Source organism: Macrobrachium rosenbergii, chromosome 22 (genome assembly GCF_040412425.1).
Source record: "Macrobrachium rosenbergii isolate ZJJX-2024 chromosome 22, ASM4041242v1, whole genome shotgun sequence".
NCBI lineage: Eukaryota > Metazoa > Arthropoda > Malacostraca > Decapoda > Palaemonidae > Macrobrachium > Macrobrachium rosenbergii.
This window is the reverse complement of record NC_089762.1, coordinates 30521999-30534770: the sequence shown is the minus strand read 5'-3', so window position 1 is coordinate 30534770 and position 12772 is coordinate 30521999. Positions and strand designations below refer to the sequence as shown.

The 12772-nt window shown below is 34.8% G+C and overlaps 1 protein-coding gene and 1 long non-coding RNA gene across 2 annotated transcripts in view; one reads left to right on the top strand and one right to left on the bottom strand.

Moving 5' to 3' along the window:
* Window positions 1-12772, top strand: part of LOC136850704 (uncharacterized) — a 1048955-nt gene that overhangs the window by 451131 nt on the left and 585052 nt on the right. The gene's annotated exons all lie outside the window — the stretch shown is intronic.
* The window catches only part of LOC136850703 (uncharacterized), a 460181-nt gene that overhangs the window by 10696 nt on the left and 436713 nt on the right, over window positions 1-12772 (bottom strand). The window contains exons 6-7 of the mRNA XM_067124526.1: window positions 12188-12271; window positions 3254-3386 (exon numbers count right to left, since the gene is read on the bottom strand). Of these exons, the coding sequence (XP_066980627.1) occupies window positions 3254-3386; window positions 12188-12271 (217 nt within the window). The remainder of the gene's footprint in view (window positions 1-3253; window positions 3387-12187; window positions 12272-12772) is intronic.

The window sequence follows — 12772 nt, the reverse complement described above, 5'->3', positions numbered from 1 at the left end:
GATAGAAAATAGGCTCGGGATAAAAACATCGAAGTGAAAGGTTATATGAAGAATATGAAAATACAAGGTTAAGATGAATGAGTGACCTAGGAATAATTGTCAGAGTCGATGCCTTTGAAGGGGAATGAAAAATAAGCGATGGTATTTCAAATTTAAACATGCAGTGAAGGTAAGGGTTTGTTTCAAGCGTATTTACATGAAAAGAGCGATGATCATATATATAGTTATACAAGAGGATGGACAAGGTAATCAATGGACAGTTGTATATGGTAATCAATAGACAGTTATACAAGAGGATGGACCAGGTAATGAATGGACAGTTATATATGGGAGTTAATAGACAGTTACACGAGAGGATGGACAAGGTAATCAATGAATAATTATACACGGTAACCAGTGGAGAGTTATACAAGAGGATGGACAAGGTAATCAATGGAAAGTTATATATGGTAATCAATAGACAGTTATACAAGAGGATGGACAAGGTAATCAGTGGACAGTGATACATGGTAATCAATGGACAGTTAAACAGAGGATTAACAAGGTAATCAATGGACAGTTATACATGATAATCAGTGGAGAGTTATACAAGAGGATGGACAAGGTAATCAGTGGACGTTTATGCACAGTAATCAATGGACATTTGTACAAGAGGGTGGGCATGGTAATCAGTGGACAGATATACAAGAGGATGGACAAAATAATCAATGGACAGTTAAATAGAGGATTAACAAGGTAATCAATGGACAGTTATACATGGTAGTCAATGGATAGTTTTACAAGAGGATGGACAAGGTAATCAGTGGACAGTTATACAAGAGGATGGACAAGGTAATCAGTGGACAGTTATACATGGTAATCAGTGGACAATTATACAAGAGGATGGACAAGGTAATCAATGGATAATTATACATGGTAATCAGTGGACAGTTATACAAGAGGACGGACAAGGTAATCAATAGACAGTTATACATGGTAATCGATGGACACTTATATAAGAGGTTGGACAAGGCAATCAATGGACGGTTATACATGGTAATCAATGGACAGTTATATAAGAGGATGGACAAGGTAATCAATGGACGGTTATACATGGTAATCAATGGACAGTTATACAAGAGGATGGACAAGGCAATCAATGGACGGTTATACATGGTAATCAATGGACAGTTATACAAGAGGATGGACAAGGCAATCAATCGACAGCTATACCCGGTAATCAATGGACAGTTATACAAGAGGATGGACAGCTTTACATGGTAATCAGGGGAGAGTTATACAAGAGGATTAACAAGGTAATCAATGAACAGTTAAACAAGAGGATTAACAAGGTAATCTGTGGACAGTTATACAAGAGGATTGACAAGGTAGTGGACAGTTACACAAGAGGATTGACAAGGTAATCTGTGGACACTTATACAAGAGGATTGACAAGGTAATCTTTGGACAGTTATACAAGAGGATGTACAATGTAATGAAACTGAAAACGGAGGGAAGCAGTGGAAAATCATGGGTTAATCTGAGGGGACAAATATGAAGATGAAGGTTAGCAAACAAATAGGTCTAAGGAACTGATAGAACTTTAAAAAGTTCTTTGTACATTTGATAATGTTTGTAGAAACGAGTGTTGGAGGTGTTAGAAAACAACAAGTGTTCAAAGAATGAATGAACCCCCACAGTCAATGGGATCAAACGTGAGATGTGATATGGTGGTAACAGTATGATCGAGTGGCGACCAGATTGTGTAAGGTTTGTTTGGAGAAGGAAAAATGGTGAAGGAATTTCTGAACAAAATAATTGTTCAAATATAAAAAGGTGATTATTATAGAGATGAGTGTAAAGATTAGAGGGACGTGGCATCATTTAAGTGTAGTGGGATTGTGTAAGGTAAGATCTTGAGTGAAAGTAAAAAAAATCACGGAAAGGATTGATAAGGTAAAAGCAATGTGAGTTTAGACTAGAGTTCGGTATGAGGGATGGTATAACTGATAAAGAGACACGATCTGTAGGTTACTAGGGATATATGGTGAAGATAATAATTTCTTGAAAGCAGATAGAATTTTACTGATGAAAGTGAAGCTTCTATTAGAGATCAGAGTAGGGAAACCAAGAAAATTAGCAGTTTCTCTTTGAAAAAGGTTCATAAGTGAAATGTAGTGTTTATTGAGGCAAAACTCTTGTATACCTGCGAAGATGGACTGTGGATGTTTAGTGAGAATGAGAGAAAACAATAGAGGCTGTTGAAATTAACTATTTATATTGCATATTTTGTGAAAGTAGTGTTGGAATGGTGAGAAATTTATATATAGTGGATAGCATATATGAGAGATCAGAGTGGTATGAGGGGAGAGAAAAAGAGACCATAGGTTGGTGAAAAATGTGTCTAGTTGAAAAGTTCTAGGAAGAGGAATGAGAGGAAGAAAAAGATAGTGTTAACTGGATGGGTTGAATGAAGAATTGTGAACGAAGGCCTTTTATATTTAGATAGAAACTGTAAGATTGTTTGTAAGATACAGGTAGGGTTCAACATATGCAGGTGGAGGAGGCGTCGACATACTGAAGAAGGATTTAAGTTTCGGTACTTAGCGGGTGAACATGGCAGTGATTTCTGTATTTTCATTTAAAGCCTGCCACCCATTTCGGCGCTGAATGACCAAAATAGGTCCCAGTTCCTGGCTTGCCCTAAGTTTCACAATCCATCCATCCATTCCACCTATTTTGGGAATGGTTTGTTACCATATGTATACAGTAAGTATATATATATATATATATATATATATATATATATATATATATATATATATATATATATATATATATATATATAATATTTATGTACGTATATGTGTTTGTATGTATGTGTGTGTATAAGTGTGTATGTGTGTAGGTATAAATGTAGGTATGTATTTATTAATATGCTTACACACTGAGTTAAATAATAGCACCAATAACACAACATCCTGGAATAACTGAAAATATTAAGAAGAAATTATAAATAAGAACAGTGTTGATTAAACATAAATAGAGAACAAGTCTATTTTCTGAACTGATGAACACCTGCAACCGATATCAGTTAAATCTCTACTTTGCTAGTGATTAACCGAAGTATTTGAATTGTAACCTCATGTGGGTGACGAGTAGCATGAGATTCCTCCAATCTAGATTAGCTTCAGTGATATTGGCTGCAGATATTTACTTCTAGACTATTTCGTGTCAGAATGATCAGAGTAATAAGAGTTCCAGTAATACTAACCGTCGCTTGAGAAGTATGTGGAGAAGTAGGAGTTCTGTCTGACTCTCACTCTGACTGTCTTACTGGAGCGCATTTCAATGCTCCCCAGTTTTAAAACACAGGCAACTTCGACGTTGGTCCCGTATGTTGATAACTGCCAAAAAAGGAAGAGAGAAAGAACTGTTATAATTAGTTTGGTATTAGCTCTACAGGATACGACGACAAATGTAATATTGTTTTACAGCTGATGCTGGCGTGAGTGAAAGAAAATTAATTATTGTATGTGTGTATATCTGTGCGTGTGTCTGTGTGTAGGATTGTCATAGTGTAGGAGATATGTTAAATTACCAAATCTCTTGTGTAGCAAAATTATCTGAGGAAAAGTACTAACCTAAATAAAATAAAAGGAAACTATGCACTTTTGAGTATGAGAAATAATTAAATAAGAAATATGTTTAATTTAATGTTCAGTGTTGCCCAAGTCTAAAATACATACCTAACAATTTTTTTTTTACTTAAAACATTCTTGGTCACGTGTGTGGTTTTTGTATGCAGTCAAGAGCCAGACACACAACCTTTAGAAATGGATGAATTTCGTTGTTAATCATTGAGTTAAGGATTGTGTTGTATATCCGTTGTTCCAACTTTATCTTACTTTCTGTTGTATCCTTAGCTTAACTTTCTTTTCAAAGCATTTATATTTGGATGTGATATTCTTTGTTATGTCTCTCTCTTGCTGGTTTTTAGATCCGAATCTGTTTCATCACTTCTGCTATGATAGCCTAATCACCTCTTTTTTGTCTACTGAAGTCTTTAAATCCGAATACGCTGATATTTGTTTGTTCTCTGAGAGGGATCCGTGTCGTCTTTATTTTCTGGTGTACTTGATACGCTCTTGTTCACTCTTAAACAATTCCTTTCACGTGTAGGTTTTCTTCAGAAAATTTCTCATGAGTTCTGTATAATCTTCATATTTCATATTGTTATACCGGCTATTATTCTAGTTTTTTCTTCTGTGATCGTTGCAATAAATCTAAATTATACAGTGCTGATTTTTTTTTTCCACTTTTTAGTTGAGAATTGTCCCAAGTACTAAAGGCAGTGAATTATTAGTTGAACTGAAGTCTTAGTTCAGGACAAGTGATTGATTATTCCTTCCGACTGCTGGGAACTTACATGAAGCCTCATTTTTAAAATATTATTAATTAACTATAGTGTCTTTGATTGTTTCAGTCATTCCTTAAAAATCACTGACTCATTCTCTCATTACTCTCAATATGTTTTTCCACATTCGTTTCAGAATCAATAAGTCACTCCTCTGTGTTGCAATCTTATGAAATTCTCCTCATTTCCGAGCCGTCCTTCCGCAACAATGTCATTGCAATGGCAGTTACATGGTAACCTTCGATTACACTGCATTACGGAAGTCAGTGAGGATGCCGGCAGGTCTGCGGCAAACGCATTGATAGCAGCGGAGTGCCATCCATTTTTTCCTGTTCCCGACGAACATTTCAAAATTGCATGTCGGTCATGTCGAGGCACTATCTGATTCCAGCCAATTTGGGTTCCCCAAGTCATTGTTGATGGCAACAAAGACAGCGAAATGATGCTGTTATTTGCTCAAATGGTGAGTCTTCCCAGATTTTTTCTCTTGGGATACTCCCATACCGCACTGGCAAGTCCAAACGGTAGTTCAGCTTTTGTTTGTCAGTCAGATGTTTAAGAAGGTGAGTTCACTTCCCAGGTCAAGCGGTGGTTGTGAAGTGAAGTGAAGTGACTGGTGTCTCAGGTGTGTCCTGACTTTTCCTCTCCCCTTCGCCTTTTCATCAGCAGTGGTGAAACTTATTTCCCAACTGAATTTGGTGCACGTGTTGTAGTCAGCAGTCTAAGGGAGTATGAGATTGCAACAGACTTTAGCTTATTAAATATTTCTCCCTCTGTCCTTTTATTAATATAACTATCATTGTCTGCATAATTATAAATCTGCATATTTATAAACATACGTGCAGACTCGTGCGGAATTACTGTAGGTGTTGATGACAAAGGCCTTAAAATATTTCCTTAATATTTTAAAACCATTGGAATATATTGAATTTGGTAGTACTTAGGAATTTACTAACCAGTCTAATCTTCTTCCATTTCTAGTTTTAGGAAAGCCAATTCTGTGCTGAACAGCAAGCTGACGAACAGTTATGGAAAAACACTCATCAAAAATAAGCAAATAGGGAACGCAAAATTTGTATTTAATCGAATTGCCTCCATTTCACAGAACCAGTAGCTAGGGTACGTAAAATTTAGAAGCCTGTTATTAAGTTTCACTGTTATTCTGTACTTTGTTGTAATTTCCGCTTTTCTAACAGGGCTTGATTTAATATTGAAATATTGTCAATTGAGGATCGTCGAAAAGTGTTCAGACGAATGAGACTTTAATCCTCGATAGTGAAATTAACAAACTCCTTCAAACTGAATTGGGTAAAACGAAAGATTAATAATTCCCACTTTGAAATTGAGCGGTACGGTAACTCCGTACTTTTAATTGCCACAGTTACTATCTGTGGATTCAATTACTCCCCTACATTCTGGCCGACCAAAGCACAATAACAGTGCCATAGCTTAAGGAAATTTATATGAAAGAATTCATTGAAATATTTTTCATACTTTAACCCGTTTCTCTCTCCGATGGAGGCAATATTTCGAAATTGCCTTTCCAAAGACTCTCCAGTGACACTTTATTGCATCTTATTCTTCTTTGATGACCGCCCATCTCCTCCATCAAACATGGGATTCTATTCGCCACCTTTACAGGAATAGGATGATTTATAGGGGACATTGGACACGTTTCTGGATCGTTTCACTTTGCCTTCCTCCTCGCTTCTAAAATTGAATTAGTAGTACATGCTTGAGAATGCAAATAATATATTAAAAAGTAGTCATGCTAATGAATAAAACTGTTAAGCGTTCACTTTGCTGAAAAGGCTAGATAAATATAACAAGTAAATGACGAGATAGCTCGAGAAGTAATAGTAAACTGATAGAACTGTTCAGCGTTCATTTAACTGATAAGTAAATAGACAACCAAGTGTACAAGAAAATGACGAGATAGCTTCGGAAGTAAGCTGGTGATTAGAGAGATACAAAGCCATTGTATTCTGCAAAGGCTCAAATGAAGCTCAGATCTACAGATTTTCTTTAGTTTGTTGTTATACTAAGATACTTCCTTGTTGTTTTACGATAGTAATGTTCATTTTGTTTTATCCATGGCAACAATTTCTCAGTATGTCTGTTTGCTTTAATCCTTTTAAAATATATTTCATTTCACGTTGATCACGTAGTTCATCTCTCTCTCTCTCTCTCTCTCTCTCTCTCTCTCTCTCTCTCTCTCTCTCTCTCTCTCTCTCTCTCTCCATAAGTCATCTGTTCATATGAGTATTTTTTTTTATTCCTGCTCCCCTTTTTAACCAGTCACAAAGTCAACAATGGCCCCCGAACTTCGATGCAATGCAATATGGGAGCTAATGGTTGTTTCGACAGAATTCTCGGAGACTCATTGATGGGAGTATGGTGCCCAAACTAGCTTTTATCCATATCAAAATGTATCTTTTGCTAAAAGGACTTTTTTTTTTCTTTTTCTTTTTGGGGAGGGGGCTGGGGTTGGGCCGGGCGAGGCTAGAATGCTTGTGTGCCATCTTGTTTGTTACAAAAATATAATAGACGAAGATAAAGATTTTACTATGAACTTTGGGACTAAGAATGACCTGTAGCTTATTCCACTTCCGACGCGGAGTATAATTTGTCTTTCCATAGAGTGTAATTGATATTTGCGGTTAGCAAAGAAGCCAGAGCTACCTTCATGAATGTAACGTAGGGTGATATTGATAAGAAATGGCTTTTGTTTTTCTTCATGAAGTTTGCCTTGGGCTTCCTAAGGCCATCTGGACTTCACAGAATAATTCATAATTAGGTATGATGACATTAAATCAATAAATGAATTATTACCTGATACTAACCTAACAGATTCTTGGTTTGTATACTTTTCTTGTTTCTGTTTTACTATTTATTTATCGTAATATACCTAATATCATGCAATATCTCTTGTTACAAACATCCTAAGATTGTTCACTGTGCCTGTTAGAGGAGTCAACATAATTCATCGTAAAATTACTCTTGTTTACATTTGCAACGTTAAAAGCATTTTCAACCTAGTAATTGCTCTAAACAAATAGCTTATATAAAATATTGCTAAAGATCTCATGGGCTTATATTAAAAGTATCTTGTACATTACATTAAATTACTAAAATGGAAAGCAACGTCTTCTTCGCGTATTTTCTTTCACATTACATGATATGTTGGGGAGAGAATCTTGAAACATTAAACAATCTTATCATTGCAAAGAATATAGTTAAATGCCACACTTTTAGTTACGCAAGCACGAAAGCCCAAAGGCTTGTAGAAAATATATTTGTTTATTTAATCCCCGTGTCTAGAGCAATTAGTATATATTATGAATCCTGTCTCATGGCACAAAATATAATTATAACAATGGAATTAATACAATATCAGGCGTGTAAAAGAAATAAATTTTTACCTCACACTGGGATCGAACCTAGGAGTTTCGAATTAAAGGCAAGGCTGCGAGTGACCTGTTCTGGTGTAGTTATTTATATGTTGTCACGATGCGTACCAAGTACCTGGTTATTACATAACTAGTCACAAAATTCAAAAATTTCCCTCACATCAGCCAGGTACTTGAACTCTCATAACAGTAAGAATTACGACTGAGTACTCTAAAAGTAACAGCGATCCTTTAAAAAAGCTCATTAATCACATGAAAAATCAAAATAAGTTTATCAAGACTATTGTGAGGTATCAACAATTAAACAAGAAATATACTTTAACTGTTTCCCTAGTCTTAATTCACTTCCGCAAAACTAAAGAAAGGAACAAAACATTTTTATCACTTTGCCTTATGCACACAATTAATCCTATTCACTTGTGGTCAGTAAATGAAATACTGTTTTTTTTTTTAAATACAGAAATTTATTTTTAAATTCAAAATTTATAATTAGAATTCACAATCTGAAAAATTTACTATTACTTGAAAACAACACAAAAATTTAATTAATTCTTGAGTTAAATTATTAAACAAAATTAAATCACAAAACTTTAATTCAATGAGAAATTAAATTAATCAAGCAAAATTTAAACTATCAAGAATTACTCAAGATTTGAAAAAAAGAACTTAATAAATGAAAATTAAATCAAGTACGCAGTGTTAAATTATCAAGAAATATTTAAAATGCCAAGTAAATAAATGTTAAATTGCCAACATATAAAATGTGAAAAACCAAGAGATTGCAAACGCAAGAACACACAAAAATGCACAAAAGATTTATCAATAATAGTATCACCAAGGCAAAAATTCTCTCAATATACCTTATTATACCATGGTAATAATAAGTAAAATTCACTTTACCTTACACAAGCTTGTGAAAACCTTTGTAAAATCACTTGCAGCTGCTTTAGATTAACAAAACACACTTTTTTATCAGGCGCCTTCACCAAATTTTTTCACACTTCCTACATTCAGATCTCAAAAGCTAAGACTAATACCAGTGACCACACTAACACTTTACATTAATAATTCTCTCTTTTGAAGAAAGAGAGAGAGAGAGAGAGAGAGAGAGAGAGAGAGAGAGAGAGAGAGAGAGAGAGAGAGAGAGAGAGGGGAGGGGGAACCAACATGAATGGTCTTTCAAATTAGAATGAATCAATCAAAGGATTCCAGTATGAAATTAAACAATCATATGATGTCATTAAGGTATTTTGGGAACGAGATATGAAAGCAAAACGTTTTGAACACAATCAGGACAATACATGATCAGAGCAATGCAATCTTAAACATGACGCAATTGCCATGTGCTTCAGTGCATTACTCGTTCATATCTCTCAAAAGGTACATATTTTTACCAGAAAATCGTATGGAATACATGTAACATTGCGAAATCACTCGCCTTACCTCTCGTATGAGACAAAGCTTTTACAGAAATCTTTACATGGTTAAACAGACGGCAACTGGATAATTATGATTGGCATGTTTTAAAAACAAAATGAAAAACCCGAGTTGGTTTTCAGAACGGATCAGCAATTGTTATTCACAACCTGTCAGCACTTTGTCTCAACTGGTGACAGATGGCACATATGGTCTAAACCTCGAATTTCTCTCTCCCTCTACTACGCTCTTATCAAGAAAGATATTACTAATTCTAAATTACGCTGTTAAGATATCTAAATCATTAACTCTTTTGAGATCTGACATTACACTACATACGGTATTTCGACAATTATTATCATGAAATGTAATAGATGATAAATAAAAGAGTAAATATATAAAAAATATGGTATATACATATTAATAGGCAACATCATGAATATATAATACATATATATAATATAATATCTATATCTATATGTATATATATATATATATATATATATATATATATATATATATATATATATATATATATATATATATTATATATATTATGTATGTATGTGCATTCTGAAGTGATTTATATATATAAGCGCATTTGTCTTCTCTTAGAAAATCTTATGAATGTCTGCCTTGTCAAAAACAGATTGACTTGAGTCTAAAGCCTTTACTTCGATCTCTTGACAAGATCTGGACCTTGTATCAGATATCACATATTCATTGTGTCCAGCTTATTTTTTATCATTTTTCCATCTAGGTAAATTGGTGTAGTGCCATTGTTAGACTATCGGGACTGAAAATATGAAATTGTCAAAGAATATATAAGTGCATCGTAAAATATGCATTCACATCCCATAAAATTCTGTCAGACGCTCGGGTGAAGTTCCATTCCTCTTGATCCGAGAAAAGAAATAATCGCAGTTTTGCAAAAGGATCAGCCTTGATTTACCGGAGTAATTCATGTAAAAAGCATGTCATTAAAAATAGACTCACTTAAACTTCATGACCACATACTCCTCATGGCCACATACTCCCTCCCAACTGAACTTTCAGATTCATGACCACATACTCCTCATGGCCACATACTCCCTCCCAACTGAACTTTCAAATTACTGCTGAATGCATCCGATAGGAAGGTAATCTACATATTGACCCGCGGAACTTGTGAGAACAATTAGAAATTCAGGTTGCAAGAAATAATTCAGTCTCTTGTTGAGCAGAACAAGTTAAAATCTTTCATCTGTGGTTCAAATAAATCTTTAGTCCTTTGACTATTAGCTACAGGTGAAAGCCAATTGGGCTACATCACCGAGCTTTCCAGATAAATGCTTTATACTCTCTCTTTTGTCTCTCAAGCTAAAGTAGTATAAACCTGTCGTAATTTATTTTTTTTGTCTCGGGTAATGGCTCGTCTCTCTCGATTTGTAAATCTTTTTGGTGATTTATCTCGGTTAAAAATTGAAGGCGAATCCTCATTAGTGGATGAAACTGACAGTCCACATACTACTGTTAATGAATAACCTTTTTATATTTTAGGTCCATACCGATGTGATTGTAGTTTTAGTTTTCACATTCATGCAGTTACATATTAAGTGACCTGAGATTTATCTTGGATTGAGGTCAGAGTTATGATCCCTTTGTTATCCCATATGCGCAGACTCATAGCGTTATTAACCCGAAAATGAAAAGCATTCAAGCGTTTAATGACATAAGAAACATGTGACTGGATTTTTTTTTTTTATAAAGTCGCCCATCCAGGTTCATTCCAGGTCCCATTATTGATGCCACGCTCAGTATACTCAAACAGTCCATGAAGAACCACATTTGTACTCCTTCACCTCTCCCCAGAGTCTCCATGACACATGAGATGCTACCCCTGTACTGGTTCTAGTCCTTTCATTTCCCTCTTTGTCCCTGCCATGAATGTATATACTGCCCTTTAACCTTTGTCTCACAAATTTCCCCAAGTCAAGTAGTATCTTCTTAATCAAAACAACTGTCTTGCATTTCTTCTGTTCTAAACCACACTCACTCTCATTTCAAAACTACTAGACTATCTTTTAATTGTTTTCGTTTTAGATACCAGTACAGAATATTAGTGCTGCAAACCCAAGCCCCAGGCCTTTTGGTTTCACACCAGAAAAATCGCTATTTATTGCCAGTCTTGGCATCCACAGGAATGAAAGCAGGGAAAGAGGCTCATCCAGTAAGTGATTTGCAGCCTTTTACTAAATTCTTCTCTGCGTTGAGGTTATTTTTTATGTCCAATACACCAAACCTTTTGAAACAGTGTCTGAGTCGAACTGCTTACTACCACCATAGCAAAAGTTCTTCTTGATGTATTTGATTTTCGTTGTTTTGAGTAGAGAAGTTCGCACACCTTTATTTTGGTCAATTCCTCATCCAAGGGGTTCACCACCTTCACCAAGCTCTCCTCACCTTTGAGATAAGTGCATGAGTATCCTAAGTTATATTTTAGGCCAGCAGTGTACAGGTAGTACCAGCTATCTGTACACTTCTCTGTCTGTCTGTCTCTCTCTCTCTCTCTCTCTCTCTCTCTCTCTCTCTCTCTCTCTCTCTCTCTCTCTCTCTCTCTCTCTCTATATATATATATATATATATATATATATATATATATATATATATATATATATATATATATATATATATATATATATAAAGTTATACATATAATAATATATATATATATATATATATATATATATATATATATACAGTATATGTATATATATATATATACAGTATATGTATACATATACGGTATGTGTGTTGTCAAAGAGAGTATATACTGTATGTGTGTGTGTGTTGTCAAAGAGAGTAGTACATATAACAAGAGTATGGAATAAATGCAAGTACAGTGTAGAAGCTTTTAAGGATAAACTAAAATAGGAAACACTAGCAGAACAGGAACGCATTGTTCACATTACGAATGTGTCCTCACCTCTCTTGCCGAAACATGGAGTGTCATCCCCGTGGGTTCGGAGTATGGATCGTCTCTGTACGTTGAAACATATTCTCGTCTCGCCTGTGAAGGAAGTGGATAAAATAAATTCCCAGAAATGCATGTCTCAAATTGTGAGGGTTATCTAATATCATGCGCTCTCTCTCTCTCTCTCTCTCTCTCTCTCTCTCTCTCTCTCTCTCTCTCTCTCTCTCTCTCTTACCGAACGAGCATTTTTGGAAGGTATTATTCCTTTAGGTATCAGATTCTACAGGTTTACAAGATAGTAACTACTGCAAAATGCTGTGACTTTATAACTTAACCAACATAAAAATTCTTATTTTAATCACTTTTGAAAGTTTGACTTATGCAATCAATTATAATAAATATTTTGACAATGTGTAGTGAATTCTTTAAGGAAAGACATCTATGAACATTTTCAAAAATTGTATAGTTTTAGAATTGTTATCAATTATTACTGTATTATCTGCAGTTTCCACTCAATAACGGATATTTTTCCCCCTGGCCTGACCACAATAGACCATCAAAGATAATCCCCCTCATTCGCAGATCAAGGGACGAAAC